Genomic DNA, 16874 nt, shown 5'->3' with positions numbered 1-16874 from the left:
CCATCCAAGTTAATAATCCTGGCATGACAGTCTCAAAAAAAATAAATTTTTTAATAAATACAGGTAGTCCTCTAATTATGACAATTGAGCCCAAAATTTCCATCCTTAAGCAAGACAGTCGCTAAGTGAATCTTGCCCCGTTTTACGACCTCTCTGGCTTCGCTTGCCAGAAGGTCGCAAAAGGGGATCGCGTGGCCCCCGGGGAGGACGCCGCAACCGTCATAAATCTGAATCAGTTTTGCCAAGGGTCTGAATTTCGACCCCGCGACCATGGGGATGTTGGAACGGTCGTAACTGTGAAAAACGGTGAGCCGTCATAAATGTGAGTCAGCTGAATGTAAATCACGTGACCATGGGGGATGCCGCCATGGTCATTAAGGGCGAAAAATGGCCGTAAGTCACTTTTCCCGGTGCCGCTGTCACTAAGACGAGAAGGAGCTGTAAAAGGTTAGGCAACGCATTTGTGAATAATTGATGCAGCAAAGAGAAAAGTTGGACTGGGGACAGATTCTCTCACCCCCCACCTCAATACCTAAAATCAAAGCCACATCTTGCTAAATTTAAACCCTCGGTGTGCAAACTGCAGGGGTGTCGTTTTCACTCTGCCCCCCGCCCCCCATCCCCGGACAATTAGCATCCGACAGCACAGAGGCAGCATCTTGCTACGGCAGTTCACACTCAAAAGCAACAACTAACAGGACCACATTTAGCCAGACTCGCTCCCGCACAACCACACAGGATGTGCCCCACATCCCAGAGAGCCAAGAAACGGAGCGGCTGCCATCCAACTGGCACCTTCCGAAGCTCCGACGGGCCAGAGGTAATACGGTGTCAATTGGCCGGAGAGCCACCGAGTCTCCAAGCGAAGCCACCTGGCTCTTTCGCACACAAGCCAAGATCAGATCCAGTCTGCTGGGGAAAGGGTGGGTGGGTTTAAGAGGGCCAAGCACGATTTTCCCCACCCCTTCCACCCCCCCCAAAAAAAAAATCTAGAGAGATGGGGAGAGAGAGAGAGAGAGAGAGAGAGAGAGAGCAGGCGAGGGATTTGCAAAGCTGGAGCCTTGGAAGGAAAGGGAGAGAAACGTGCCAGCTGCATACCAATCCTCGCCCTTGGGTGCTCCTGAGTGTGTTCCCGGCTAAGCCTCGCACACACCCGGCCTTCACACACACACACACACACACACACCACCCGAATGCCAACCTTTGCCCTCTCACTGCACCACCAGGCCGCTGCAGCCCACCCGAGCCGCAGAAGGCAGGTGCCCACATTCGCCTCTCCCGGCGGAGAAGCAGTGCCACCTTCTCGAAGGTCCGTCGCGCACGGCGTGCCCGCTCTCCGGCGTCGTCCTTCAGAACTCCTTCCGACGATATGGGGTATCTGAGCAAGGCAAACCCCCCCCACACCCTTTCACAAGCTCCTTCCTTCCCCACTCCTCTCCCCCCCCTTCCTCCACCCTGCAGCCTCCATGCTTTCCACATCTCCGCAAGAGCTTCCATCCGCCCTACACACCCCTCAGCCCCCCAAGGAAAAAGACCCCCACCCCCCCCCCAATAAACAACCACGCACGGGCTCCAGCCCCACGGCCCCCACCCCACCAGGCAACAGCCATCAAGGCTTGCAAAAAATAAAATAAAAAAAAACCAGGGCCGCAGGAGCAATGCATGCCAGCCTTTGCAATTCGCCTCTCCCCCCATCCCTCGTCCCCAAAATCTATTTCTTGCTGGGGGGGGGAAAGACACCCTTAAATAGCCCACCCACCCACCCACCCTTGAAGCCTGATTCTTCTTCTCCTTCCCTCCCCCCCCCCAAGACATTACAGCAAAGCAATCTGGCAGGGTGGGAAGAGGGGAGACGGAGGAAGCGGCACCTGCTGCAAAGGGATGGGTGAAAGCAGGTGCTATGCCAAGGGGGGGGTCCCTCCAAAGAGATCCCCAGGGAAAGGGAGGAGGGAGAGGGGGGGAAGGTCAGATGGAGGAGGAGGAGGAGGGGGTTGCAGAATGACCCCCAGGGAGTAACATGGAGTGGGGGGGGTCTTATAGGGGAGCAATATATGGACTCCCCCCCCCACAAGCAGGAAGAAAATGGGCACCCCAGGGGCATCGAGAAGGTCCTGTCCTAAAGGGTCCTGCCACCCCCCACCCCCCCTTTTGGCAGGTCAGATAGAAGGGGGTGGGGGGGGGAGAGGATAAAGATTGGGGTGCAAGGGAGGGATTGGACCCCCCTCCCCCAATCCTGGGTGGGGCTCTGGCTGGGGGTGGGAGCCTCGTCCCAAAGGGGGAGGAAGGGGCGGAAAGGGGAGGAGGATTTTGGACGCCCCCAGCCCCAATTAGAGAGGAGGGGAAAGAGGGGGAGGGGGGCTTCCTGCAAGGAGCCAAGGCTGCGGATGATGGGAGCTGGGGTGAAGCAGGCAGCGCAAGGGCAGGGGGGTATTGCTGCTGCTGGAGGGGACCCCCTCCCCTCAAGGATGCTTGGGGAGGGGGGGGCTGCAGCTGCATCCCGGGGGGGGTCCCCATAAGGGGTCAGCGGGGGAAAGAGGGAGGGGGGGGTCTTTCCTACCTCTCCGCCATCTTCGCCCCGGGCCGGCGGGGTGGTCACCGGGCGCGGCGAGGGGCGGCGGCCCCCGCCCGGCAGCCCATGGCCCCGGCAGCGCTGCGGCTCCCGCTCCGCCGCCGCCGCCTCCCGGCCACCGACTGACCAAGAGAGCCGCCGGCACACAAGCTCCGCCCCCGACGCGTCCCGCCGTCACCACCGACAACCGGCCGCAGCCAATCGCGCTCGGCGGGGGGCGGGGCCGAGCTATCGGGGAGCCTCCCTCTCCACTCCCTCTGCCCCCCCACCCGCATCCCCGCTGCACGACGCCACCCTCCCCTCCCGCCCGAGGCCTCACGGGAGATGTAGTCTCCGTCGCCTCTGCGCCGGCCGCCATGTTGGGCCTGGAGCTGGCTAAAATAGAGGCGCTCTGCTCATGCCCAGAAGCCCCTCCTCCCTTAGTCTGTCCTTGTTTTAAAGGCTTCCAGGCTGAGCCTGCAGGTTGCTCTAGTGGCCCTATTCAGTGTGATTTGCCTCTGTTGGTATTGAACCATGATTTGATCTATCATGGTTTGTTCTTTGTTGGTTTCGTTCGAATGGAATGGAATAGAATAGAATAGAATAGAATAGAATAGAATAGAATAGAATAGAATAGAATAGAATAGAATAGAATAGAATAGAATAGAATTAATAGAATAGAGTGGAATGGAATGGAATGGAATGGAATGGAATGGAATTTACAGAATAGAATAGAATTTACAGAATAGAATAGAGTGGAATGGAATAGAATAGAATAGAATTTACAGAATAGAATAGAGTGGAATGGAATGGAATGGAATAGAATTTACAGAATAGAATAGAATTTACAGAATAGAATAGAATTAATTAGAATAGAATAGAATAGAATAGAATAGAATAGAATAGAATAGAATAGAATAGAATTGAATTTACAGAATAGAGTAGAATAGAATAGAATAACAGTGTTGGAAGGGACCTTGTATGTCATCTAATCCAACCCCACCCCACTCAAACAGGAGACCCTACACAAGTGGTGGGATTCAAGTAATTTAACAACTGGTTCTCTGCCCTAATGCCCAGTTTGCCAAACTGCTCCAAAAGTTTCGTTTCTCATCCAAGAAGCTTCTTCATTTCTGAAGAACTAAAGAAGCTTCTTGGAAGAGAAGCGAAACGACTTCAAGGAAAAAACAAAGTCCAATTGAAATGCTTTTGATAAAGCATTTTTGGGACAACCCTGGCCTGGATCATTGAGAATCTCCATGTACATTAAAACAAGGTTTGTTTGAACAAGTTATATTTGGCCAAGTTTGAGCAGTAAAAAGCAACAATCCACATCGTTGGTATGGTCTTTGCTAATGAATGGAAAGCCCTTCTTGCATGTTAGTAATAATGTTTTGCCCCAAGGACATGCAGGAAAAGAGAAGAGCAAATAACAAAAAATATGTATACTTTGCAAATAGGTGAGCATAACCAGCAATTATCTTTAGTTTACAAAATACTGTTTGTAGAGATATTGTTTCTGGAAGTTGCACAATTGGAAAAGCAGTTAATGAAGTCAGAGAAAGAAAGTGAGTGAAACAGAGCAATACAGATATTATTGACCGCCAACTGAAAGTTGGACTTTGAAGAAGTAGGATGGGAAGAATATAGATGCCTATCACCTTGGGTGCTGGAGAAGACTTGAGAAGACTTTAGAATAGTCAAGAAAACAAATCATTACTGATAGAAAAGCATATTTGTAACTCAGGGTTCACCTGTGAGGTCCTTGGTACTCTGTGCAAATGTTGATTTCTTGCAGACGTTTAATGACCCAACTGGGCAACGTCATGAGTGGAAGAAGGGAATGGGATTTTGCAGGGAGTGGGAGGGGGAGGAGGAAGAAGAGGAGGAGGAGGAGGAGCAAGGTAGATGAACTCAGCTAGAATAGAATAGAATAGAATTTTTTATTGGCCAAGTGTGATTGGACACATAAGGAATTTGTCTTGGTGCACCATTGGAAGACTTAAAAGACCAGGTTAGGGACAAATCACCCTGGTGAAAAATCTACTTAATGTGATTGGTAAGACTAACTTTTAAGGCATATAATCAATCGATCGATTGATGATATAGAATAGATAGAGCTATAAATACTCAGAGGCCATGACTGAAGGACAAAAAGATCTTGGCTAAAGGAAACGGGAACAATTTCAGAACAGGAATATCGACTGATTGACAATCAATCAATTAGCTGACTTTTATTCCATAGAATAATGCCCATTTGTACATGTGTGAAACAGATATCAACAAATCAGACTAAAACATTCAACTTTAATAGCCTGGTTAAAGAATCCATCTTAATTACTCGACCAAGGAAAAACCAAGGGAAGTGGGTAGGTTCATCAACAGGCCTACAATTCCAATTAAGTTCTCCCCTCCCTCTCTCTCTCTCTCTCTCCATCCCTCCCTCCCTCTCTCTCTCTCTCTCTCTCTTCCTGCTTGCATCCTAGGTGAAGATCAGTGCTGGGTTGCTAGAGGTTCAACCAGTAGCGGCGGTGGCGGGAGGCTCCACCTGCCCGCCCAGACGCTTCTGCGCATGTGCAGAAGTGTTGTGTGTGCACGCAAGCACGCATGCGCCCACAAGCAAACCGGTAGTGACGGGTTTTGAAACCTGCACCTGGTGAAGATGCTCAGTAGCAAACAGAGTGAAGTGACACAGGAGCTCTCGTCTTCCCACAGAGGAAGAACATCTCTTCAAAGATCCCGAGACCCTAGAACGGTGATGGCTAACCTTTTTGCCATCGCATGCCAAAAGCGTGGGGAGCGTGGGGGGGTCTTGCATGTAAGTGCCCACACCCATAATTCTATGCGCCCCGCTCCCTGTGCATGCACACAGGGTTCCCCCTGCTTTTGGCACGTGATGGCACGGTGGGCTCGGTAGGCCTGTTTTTCGCCCTTCCCAGGCTCCAGAGCCTTTCTAAGAGCCTGGGGAGGGTGAAAATGGCCTTCCCCACCCCCCTGGAGACCAGAAAAGGCCCGTTTGCCAACTTCCGGCAAACGGACCGTTTCCGGAGGGCCTCCGGGGGGTGTGGGGAAGGCCGTTTTCGCCCTTCCCAGGCTCCTGGAAAAGCTCTGGAGCCTGGGGAGAGAGAAAAACGGGCCTTCCCCACACCCCTCAGGCCCTCCGGAGGCAGGAAACAGCCTGTTTCCCTATTTCCGGTGGCCCCACAAGGCCTGAAAATCAGCTGGCAAGCTGAGCTTGCGTGCCCACTGATATGTCTCCACATGCCACCTGTGGCACGCGTGCCACAGGTTCGCCATCACGGCCCTAGAAAGAGTGCAGAGAAGAGCAACGAGGATGATCAAGGATCTGGAGGCTAAATTGTCTGATGGACAGTTGAGGGAACCAGATATGTTTAGCCTGAGGAAGAGAACACATAGAGGAGACATGACAGCATCTTCCAATACTTGAAGAATTGTCCCAGGGAAGAGGACCTCAACATATTCTCCGTAATACCCGAGGGCAAGACGAGAAACAGCGGGTGGAAGTTCCTCAGAGGGAGATCCAACCTGAAATTTAGGAGACATTTCCTGATAGTGAGAAGGATGATCAGTGGAACGGCTTGCCTTCAGAAACAACTCACTGGAGGTCTTCAAGAAAAGAGTGGACGGCCATTTGTCCTGGGTAGAATAAGGACTCCTGCCCTGGGAAGGAGATTGGACTAGAAGACCTCCAAGTTTCCTTCCAGCCTTAAGATTCTATTCTATGAACACTACCATCTGATAGGAATTATCTGATCAATCCTGGGTACTGATAAGCCAGGGGTCTCCAACCTTGGCATCTTTAAGACTTCAACTTGTGGACTTGTGGACTTCAACTCCCAGAGTTTCTCAGCCAGCTGGCTGAGGAACTCTGGGAGTTGAAGTCCACAAGTCTTAAAGTTGCCAAGGTTGGAGTCCTCTGTGATAAGCCACTCTTGATTGCTCCTGAGCAAACCATAACTCTGGAGTTACAGGTCCAATTTTCTCCTGAGATGGATAAAGGATAGGTCAATTCACAACTTTCACCATGCAGAGGTGTGAAAACGAGGATCAGTGCTGCAACCCGCTCATAAAAGTTACGGGGAACCAGTTTTGACCCCTGTAATTCAGGGTCTTACATAAAAATAGGGATTGGGATGTCTTTGTCCTGCTGATGAATTTCATCCCCAACTCCTGGTCTCTTTCCAAACGGAAGAAATACACCAGGACAGATAATTGCAAGAGGGTGTTTATTCTTCATAGATTTCCTTTCGGTGCAGAATGAGGAAGAGTAATAAAATATTCTGAATTTGAACGCCTCTTTGGAAAAACAGTTTCCCTCCTGTTCAGGTTTTAGAGCGGTGTTTCTCAATGAAATGGCCATTTTAAGACGCGTGGATTTCAATTCCTAGAATTCCCTAGCCACAATGCTGGGAAGTTTTAAAGCAGGCTGGCTGTAGGAGAAAGATGGCAAAAACTGGAGGTGGAGTCAAATGAGGAATCAGCCTAGAATCCTTGCATTGCCACAAGTGAACTAACTCTAACCTCCCTTGAATTCCCTGGACCCTTCATGCATTCCAAGAAGCTGCTAACAAATACAGATAGTTTTTGATTTACAATCATTCATTTAATGACCATCCAGAGTTACAAACGGCACTGAAAAAAGTGACTTAGGACCATTTTCCCATGGTCATGTGACGCTTGGCAACTGGCTCATATTTATAATGGTTACAGTGTCCCAGAGTCACGAGATCCTCTTTTGCAACCTTCTGATAAGCAAAGGCATTGGGGAAGCCAGATTCACTTAACAACTGTGTGACTCACTTAACGACTGATGTGATTCGTATAACAGATGCGGCAAGAAAGGTCAGAAAATGGGGCAAAACTCACTTAACGACTGTCTTGCTTAGCAACGTAAATTTTGGATATTATGCTCATAGGTTGAGGACTATCTACAGTATAGTTGTGAAGTTTCCTGTGCATAGATTGTGCATAAATCAGTTTGTTTGTTTTGTTTTGTTTTATTAGATTTATATACCGCCCTACTCCCGAAGGACTCAGGGCGGTGAACAGGCACAAAATAAAATACATAGATACAAAAGTTAAAAAACATATTTAAAACCCGATTAAATAATTTAGCCCGAGACAATTAAAAATCCCAATAATTTAAAACAGATTAAAATTTCGATTTAAAAGAATTTTAAAACAAAAATTCACTTAAAAAAAAGTTTAAATGAACCTTCGTGTATGGACCTGAGGTTCGGCGTCTGACACTGGCTGAGGGAATTCTGGGAATCGAAGTCCAAATTTAATTTAAAAAATGCACAAAATAAAAAAAATCCTCAGTAGGGCGAAATGTCTAGAGAAGCGAAGCAGCTCGTTCACATTGGCAGCCTCCAAACAGGTTGCCCAAGCCTTAGATTTTTCTCAGCAGGGACGGGGGGGGGGTTAGACTACATGACCTCGCAATGCCCCTCCAACTCCACCAACCGATGTTCATATTAGCCCCAGTTTTCTCAACCTGCTTTTGCGGGGGGGGGTGTATCTGGGGACCCAAAGAACATCCCCAGGCTGTCCACCCAATGCCCCCCACCCAATTTCGGCGAGCCTCTCATTCTCTTGCAGAACCCAGGCTGAATTCTTTCTCCGTGGGGCTTTTCAAAGGCTTGGCGAAAGGCCCGGGAGGCCACCGTGGCCTTTGAGGGCTGTGATGCGGATCAGTGACTAATCAGGAGATGCTTGCATCTCTCGCCACGACAACCGGGTATCGGCGTTGCCATGGAAGCAGGCGAGTGGGGGGGGGGGAGAAGCGAATTGGTTCCCCTCCCTGCCATTGGAGTAGCTGAATAAATGTTTAATTGCCTTTTCAATAGAGACGATTGTTGGCAAGATGTCGTCCTGAGGGTTTCATTCTGGTTTTTCAATCAGAACAGAGCTGGAAGGGACCTTGGAGGTCTTCTAGTCCACCCCCCTGATCAAGGAGGAGACCCTATACCAGTGTTTCTCAACCTTGGAAGCTTGAAGATGGGTGGACTTCAACTCCCAGAATCCCCCAGCCAGCGCTGCTGGCTGGGGGATTCTGGGAGTTGAAGTCCACCCATCTTCAAGCTACCAAGGTTGAGAAACACTGCCCTATAACTACACTATTTCTGACAAGTGACGAGGGCCCAAAGTGCGTGTGCATGCGAATGCACATGTGAGTGCCAGAACCCCCAAAATGCAATGCGAGCACTCACCTGTGCATGCGCCCCAGCCCCTCCGCACATGCACCCCTCCTCCATGCTCCATTTTGGCTTCAAGGTTGGTGCAGGAGGCTTTCCAGGCTCAAACGGGGCATGGGGGGTGCTGCGTGAGGGGCCCCCCTTGCCCCGTTTTGGGCCTGGAAAGCCGCTTGCACCAACCTGCACCCCCCACGCATGCGTTCCCCCCCCCCCACATGCATGCACAGCAGTGGTGGGTTACCTCCGGTTCGGACAGGTCAGAGGGATCCTGGCTTAATAGTGGCTAATTCTGTCTCACACCTGTATTAGGACTCTTTTCAGGTGATGCCTGGAACTCTGAAATGATATAGGGTTTCCTGCCTAAGCAGGGGGGTGGACTAGAAGACCTCCAAGGTCCCTTCCAACTCTGTTATTCTATTCTATTCCATTCCATTCCATTCCATCCATTCCATTCCATTCCATTCCATTATTCTATTCTATTCTATTCTATTCTATTCTATTCTATTCTATTCTATCCTATTCCTTATTCCATTTCATATTCTATTCTATTCTATTCTATTCTATCCTATCCTATCCTATTCCTTATTCCATTTCATATTCTATTCTATTCTATTCTATTCTATTCTATTCTATTCTATTCTATTCCTTATTCCATTTCATATTCTATTCTATTCTATTCTATTCTATCTATTCTATCCTATTCCTTATTCCATTTCATATTCTATTCTATTCTATTCTGTTCTGTTCTGTTCTATCCTATCCTATTCCTTATTCCATTTCATATTCTATTCTATTCTATTCTGTACTTTATAATTCTATTCTATTCTATTCTATTCTATTCTATTCTATTCTATTCTATTCTATTCTGTACTTTAGTATTCTATTCTATTCTATTCTATTCTATTCTATTCTATTCTATTCTGTACTTTAGTATTCTATTCTATTCTATTCTATTCTATTCTATTCTATTCTATTCTATTCTATTTTTAAATTTTATGGATATGTGTGTTTTATTGTGGCTGTGCACCGCCCTGAGTCCCTCGGGAGAAGGGCGGTATAAAAATTTAAATAATAAATAAATAAATAATAAATATTCTTTTTCTTTTTCTTTTTCTTTTTCTTTTTCTTTTTCTTTTTCTTTTTCTTTTTCTTTTTCTTTTTCTATTTCTATTTCTAGTCTATTGTATCTCAGCAAAAGCGCCCCATTCCTTTTCTCCCGTTAAAGGTGGCATTAAACCAGCAGCGAACAAACCAATTATGACTCAGAAGGGTGGAACGATCAGTCCAGCTGTTTGTTCCTAAATAATGGAGATGACGGCCAGCAGGTTTTGGCTTGCACAGATGTGGAAGATGCAGAGGCTGCAGAATCCAAGAAAGGGTGCCAACGCTGGGCACCCCCCCAAGCGGCGCGAGATGGCTGGCGGCACAGGTGCCAACGCTGTCCTTGAAGCTCCAGCAGTTTAGCAAGATGTTGGGTCATCCATCTTTGCCTTTTGATAAATATCCCAGTGGGGCTGGAAGCCTGAAAGCAGGACAGAGGCCTTCTGTTCCTCCGAGCTGCTTTTTATGTCTCCCCTTTACAGATGGAGGGGTTGAATGTGTGAGAATAGAATAGAATAGAAATTAGAATAGAGAATAAAATAGAATAGAAAAAATAGAATAGAATAGAAAATAAAATGCAGAATACAGAATACAAAATACAGAATACAGAATACAGAAGAGAAGAGAAGAGAAGGGAATAGGAAGAGAATAGAATACAGAATAGAATACAGAATAGAATAGAAAACAATAGAATTGAATTGAATTCAGAATTAGGATAGGATAGGATAGGATAGGATAGGATAGGATAGGATAGAATAGAATAGAATAGAATAGAATAGAATAGAATAGAATAGAATAGAATAGAATAGAATAAATAATAAAATACAGAATGGAATTGAATGGAATGAGGAATAGAATGTAGACTTGACTAGACTAGAAAAGGGGAGAGGAGAGAATATATGGAATAGAAGGGAAGGGAAGATATGGAATAGAATTGAATGGAGTGGAGTGGAGTACGGCAGAACAGAACAGAACAGAATATTATTTATTGGCCAAGTCTGATTGGACACACAAGGAATTTGTCTCCGGAGCAGAAGTTCTCAGTCTACATACAAACAATGAAGCTACAAATCATGAATCATAAGATACAACCAACAAAGCGATAGTCCTAAAATAGGTCAGGGGTGAAATCCATCAGGTTCTGACAGGTTCTGGAGAACCGGTAGCGAAAATTTTGAGTAGTTCGGAGAACCGGCAAATGCCACCTCTGGCTGGCCCCAGGAGTGGGGAGGGAATAGGGATTTTGCAGTATCCTTCCCCTGCCACGCCCACCAAGCCACACCATGCCCACAGAACCTGTAGTAAAAATATTTGAATTTCACCACTAGAGTAGGTAATAGGAGAAGTGAGAAGGATAATAGTAATAGAGTCCTACTGCATGATTAGATACCTTCAGGCATAAGACAGGGCTGAGGATAGAATATTTTCTTTGGCCCAGTGTGACTACTAGACCCACAAGGAATTCTTGGGGGTGGAAAGGAAGGCCAAGAGGAAGGTCCCCGTCACGTTCGATCGTATGCAATCTCTTTCTTTGGGATTACTTGCAATTGTCCCCATTTCTGCAACTGGTGCTCCAGAGAAGGATGAGGTTTTCAGTAGACTTCGTCCATCTGGTGCCCTCAAATGTCTTGGATTAGAGCTCCCACCAGCTTATCCAGCAGAGTCAAAATAGTTGGAAAGTCCTTTTTATGAGGGGAAGGGGAGGGAGAGGAGAAGAGGGGGGGATGGGAAGGTAAGGTAAGTGGAAGATAGGGAAGGAAAGGAGGAGGGGGAGGAGGAAGGGAAGGGAAAGGGGAAGTGGGAGGGGGAAAGGAAAGGAAAGGAGAGGGGAGGCGAGAGAAAGGAGAAGGGAGGGGAGGGAGGGGAAGGGAGAGGGGAGGGATCCAATGTTTCCAAACACCCTCAAGTATGTAAACTCTGCAGAAGCTCAATTAATCTTTTCAACTTAAAACCACCAAGGGGGCAATTCATCCTCACCACCCTCGCTGCCCAGAGAGGGCCAAGATTGCTCTGGGGCACAGCAAGCAGTTGGATTGCCAAAGTTAACTGGGGGAGGGGGAGGGAATGACCCGTTGCCATTGAGGATCTTGAGTTCTCCAAGGAGATCATTAGATCCTCCATACGCCCCCCAAAGACTGCTGGTTAATGGTGCCAAGTGATTCTGTGACTCCTCGCGCTTCTCCTCTCCTTGCAGAAGGAGGACTGGGATTCTCCCAAAAGCCCAGGGTTTATGACTGAGAGGAGGGGATAGATGGGGAAGATAGGAGTCCTAGTGGACAATCTGAGCCAGCCGTGTGCGGCAGCAGCCAAAAAAGTCAACACAATCCTAGGCTGCATTAACAGAGGGATGGAATCAAGATCACGAGAAGTGTTAATACCACTTTACAAGGTCTTGGTGAGGCCACACTTGGAATATTGCATCCAGTTTTGGTCACCACGATGTAAAAAAGATGTTGAGACTCTGGAAAGAGTGCAGAGAAGAGCAACAAAGAGGATTAGGGGGCTGGAGGCTAAAACCTATGAAGAACGGTTGCAGAAATTGGGTAGTTTAATGAAAATAAGGACTAGTGGGGACATGATAGCAGTCTTCTAATATTTGAGGGGTTGCCACAAAGAAGAGGGGGTCAACCTATTCTCCAATCTTCTTGATGAACGTATCTTTTCCTTTATGTACACTGAGCACAAATGCAGCAAGACAAATTCCTTGTATGTCCAATCACACTTGGCCAATAAAAAAAAATATAATCTATCCTATCCTATCCTATCCTATCCTATCCTATCCTATCCTATCCTATCCTATCCTATCCTATCCTATCCTAATCTATTCCAAAGCACCTGAGGGCAGGACAAGAAGCAACAAATGGAAACTAACCAAGGAGAGAAGCAACCTAGAACTAAGAAGTTTCCTGACAGTGACAACAATTAACCAATGGAACTGCTTGCCACCAGAAGTTATGGGTGCTCCATCACTGGAGGTCTATAAGGAGAGACTGGACAACCGCTTGTCTGAAGTGGTCTAGGGTCTCCTGTTGAGCAGGCGGTTGGACTAGAAGACCTCCAAAATCCCATCCAACTCTGTTATTCTTTTATCACATATGATGAAAGGTTGCAGGAATTGGGTATGTCTAGTATAGAGAAAAGATGAACTAGGGGTGATGTGATAGCAGTCTTCCAGTATTTGAGGGGCTGCCCCGAAGAAGACGGGGTCAACCTATTTTCCAAAGCACCTGAAGGCACCTGAAGAAGCAACGGATGGAAACTAAACAAGGGCAGAACCAGGGGGTTGGACTAGATGACCTTCAAGGTGCCTTCCAAATCTGTTAATCTATTAAATCTGTTCAATCTGTCCCTTCCAACTCTGTACTCTGCTATTCTGTTTGCCCCCCACTCCCAAGATAACCCGGCTGCCCTCCTACAACCTTTCCCCCCTGAGCTAAAGCTGACAAACATCTTCTCTCCAGATTTGATGGGAAAGATTTTGTATTTGGGGGCTGCCTTCCTTTGGGGCATTCTTGCCAATCCTTCCCTCCCCGTCTTCAGTGGCTCTTGGTAACCGAGCCTGGAATGCAAGGCAGCCTTCGGAGGGAGGGAGGGAGGGGGCGGCCGGCTGAAGCCAGCTTTGTCCCAGCAAGAATAGGTCCTTTGAGGACCAGCCATCTCTCTCTCTCTCTCTCTCTCTCTCTCTCTCTCTCTCTCTCTCTCTCTCTCTCTCTCTCTCTCTCTCTCTCTCTGGCATCCATTGTGTGGAGTTAATAGGATGCACTGCCCAGCTGTTGGAGGTTTGGCCGCTGACCGGTTGCTGCCTTTTGGCTGGACAGTGGCATACGAAGGAATGTTCTCCTTGGAGCTAAGAAAGGCCTTTTCACGGAAGTTGCAGAACTGCCCGCCCACCAATCTGTCTTCTTAGGTTTATTTATCTCCTGCTTTTATTTTATTCATTCTTATTTTTCTTTATGTAAGTTTCATAGCAGCCCATCTCAGTCCGTGACTCTGGGCGGTTAACAGTTCAAATATATATAATATATATATTTGTTTATATATATATTTATATCTATATCTATTTCTATCTATCTGTCTTGTCTATCAAAGCAATAAAGGTTTTTTACTGTTTTAAACTGTTCATAGCATATACTGTGTGTATATACTGTATATATGTTAAAAAATGCTACAAATCGTTTGAAATAATAAAAACCCTTTATTGCTTTTATAAGTAACTCAAGGCAGTGAACATCGGTAATCCTATTTTTTCATCTTAACAGCAACCCTGTGAGGTGGATTGGGCTGGGAGAGAGGGACAGGCCCAAAGTCATTTAGCCGGTTTCTGCACCTAAAGCTCAGTTGGTTTTCATGTTTAAGACAGAACTAGAACTCACCATCTCCTGGTGATACTCAGCTGGCTTTCATGCCTAAGGCAGAACTAGAACTCACTGTCTCCTGTTGTTTGGTTCAAAATCACTCAGCTGGCTTTCGTACCTAAGATGGGACTAGAACTCTTAGTGACCTGGTGACTGGCCTAAAGTCGCCCGGCTGACTTTCAAGCCTAAGGCAGAACTAGAACTTACAGTCTCCTGGTGATTGGCCCAAAGTCACCCAGCCAGCTTTCATGCCTAAAGTGGGACTAGAACTCATAATCTCTCAGTTTCTACCTGGTGCCTTAATCGCTAGCCCAAACTGAATTTCATAGAATTGTTGATCGATAAGAGGCACCTAACCCGGACTTCCGGTTGGCACCACCAGAGTTGCGGACGGTCTCTTTGGACCGCCAGCCCCATGATCTCATTAAAGCCGCTTTGACAGCGCTAATCAACTGTCTGACGGCTTGAAAACCTCTCCATCAGGAGAAGAGGGAGAGGAGAGCCGGTGGGTGTGGGTAGAGCTCCCCGTAAGCCCCTGGAATAACTCCAGGGGCTTGGAGGGCGAGAGCTCCCCGGTCAGCCCACTGAAGCTCCGGATCCGGGACAACTCTGTTTTAAAGAGAGCCAGACGTCGCGACCAACTCTGCAGGCGAAAGTGAGACTAATTGATTTCAAGAGCAGACAGAGCGGAAACAGGAGAACAAGCACTTGTAAGTATCAACGCTAATTTTTCTTAATATACTAATTTTTGATGTTTTGTATTGTTGTTTTTAATCATACTGTAATTCAACCAGAGTCACTTAATAGCAAAATGGGCAGCATATAACTTTAATAAATAAATAAAATAAACAAGGATCATAATTCTAGCACATTGTTTTTTAACCTTGGCAATTTTAAGATGTGTGGACTTCAATTCCCAGAATTCCCCCGTCAGCACAAATTCCCTTACTGGCTAGGGAATCCTGGGAGTTGAAGTCCACATATCTTAAAAACATTTTCAAGGTTGACAAACACTGCCTTTCTCCAAAACAAGGCAATTCTAGGGATTTGCTTCCAGATTCGCTGATATCTTGCAATCCTAAACTCCAAATGAAAAGCTGTTTGCAAACATGCATCTCTGGAGTGCTAGGAATATTTCATCACCCACACACAGTTTGTGGAATTGTCACATGGGTGTATTTTGCTTACTGTTCGCAAATTACTGTTCGCAAATTATTTTGCAGAGCCAGGAATTCGGCGCGAAATGCTTTCTGGCTTGCCACCAGCTTTAACATCAGAAGTGGTTGCCAAAAAATAAAATTCATTTCATTTCCCCCGGATTTCTGAAAGTTTGATGCTGGGCATGGTTTGGCTTTTTGATGGGACCTATCTGATGTGCAGAGTCAATTGTTGCAGTACCGTTCTAAGCTTCAACAGTCACTAAATCATCATCATCATCATCATCATGGTTTAACGACCCCATAATCTCTTTCGGGGTGGAGTCTGGGCAACTGAAGGGAGCTAACAGAGTGTTTACTGGCTGGATGCCTTTCCTGTCACCAATGCGGAGTTTTATTCAGCAGATATATTCTCATTGCGCCCAGAGAGAGAAATATCTGCCTCTAAGCAATAGCAATTAGACTTATACACCGCTTCACAGTGCTTTACAGCTCTCTCTAAGCGTTTTACAGAGTCGGCATCTTGCCCCCAACGGGTCCCCATTTTATCGACCTCGGAAGGCTGAGTCAACCTTGAGCTGGTCAGGATCGAACTCCTGGCAGTCGGCGGAATTAACCTGCAATACAACACTCTAACCACTATTCCACCACGGTCCTTCTTCCTTCCTTCCCACTTAGCAATAGCACTTCCCAGTGCTTTACTGTCCTCTCTAAGCAGTTTACAGAGTCAGCCTCTTGCCCCCAACAATCTGGGTCCTCATTTTACCCACTTCGGAAGGACAGAAGACTGAGTCAAGCTTGAGCCTGGTGAGATTTGAACTACCAAATTGCAGGCAGCCAGCAGTCAGAAATAGCCTGCCGTGCTGCATTCTAACCATCCATCAAGGCTCTAGTCTAAATCAGCAGTCACCAACTGATGGTCTGTGGACCACTGATGGTCCGCGAGAAAATTTTGGTGGTCTGCAGAAAAATTATTTGCATTTTTTATATTGCACTAAATCAGGGGTCCTCAAACTATGGCCCCTGGGCTGGATATGTGCAATGAATGTTTGTATTGCTGCAGAGAGTCTACCCCTTTGGGGGAGGGGGCTTTGGGCGAAGGCTGGAGGGAAGCCCCACTAGTGGCAAAGAGCCGGAGAGCCTCGTTCCAGTGGGACAGCATCATGGCCTGAAACTGGCTGACCATCTCAGCTTGTTGAGCCTCCAGGCGTTGGTACCTGGCCTTGCACTCCCGCAGGTCCTCCCTCTGCTTGGAAAGCCTATGCTCCTAGTCCTCAGTGAGGTGCTTCTGCTGAGCCTCCTTCTCGGCCAGCTCCAATCTGAACTGAGCTCTTTTGCCAACTCTTTCTCATGGTGGCTGCTTAGCTCCAACAACTGCTTCCTGTTGGGGCCCTAAGGAGCCCGGGCGGGCAGGCAAGGAGTGGCGAGTAGAGGCTGGCAAGGCACCCCTCGATGTGAGTGACATCGAGTTGGCCACGCCCGCCCAGTCACATGA

At 47.2% G+C, this 16874-nt stretch overlaps 1 protein-coding gene across 1 annotated transcript in view; it reads right to left on the bottom strand.

Moving 5' to 3' along the window:
• The window catches only part of ARHGAP39 (Rho GTPase activating protein 39), a 181577-nt gene extending 178952 nt beyond the window's left edge, over positions 1–2625 (bottom strand). Inside the window, exon 1 of the mRNA XM_070940271.1 lies at positions 2558–2625. Within this exon, the coding sequence (XP_070796372.1) occupies positions 2558–2568 (11 nt within the window). The 5' untranslated portion in view covers positions 2569–2625. The remainder of the gene's footprint in view (positions 1–2557) is intronic.
• Positions 2626–16874: the final 14249 nt, after the last annotated feature.

Source organism: Pituophis catenifer, unplaced genomic scaffold (genome assembly GCF_029215685.1).
Source record: "Pituophis catenifer annectens isolate HBS135680 unplaced genomic scaffold, rPitCat1.0.hap2 SCAF_3, whole genome shotgun sequence".
NCBI lineage: Eukaryota > Metazoa > Chordata > Lepidosauria > Squamata > Colubridae > Pituophis > Pituophis catenifer.
This window is presented reverse-complemented; position numbering and strand designations above follow the sequence as displayed.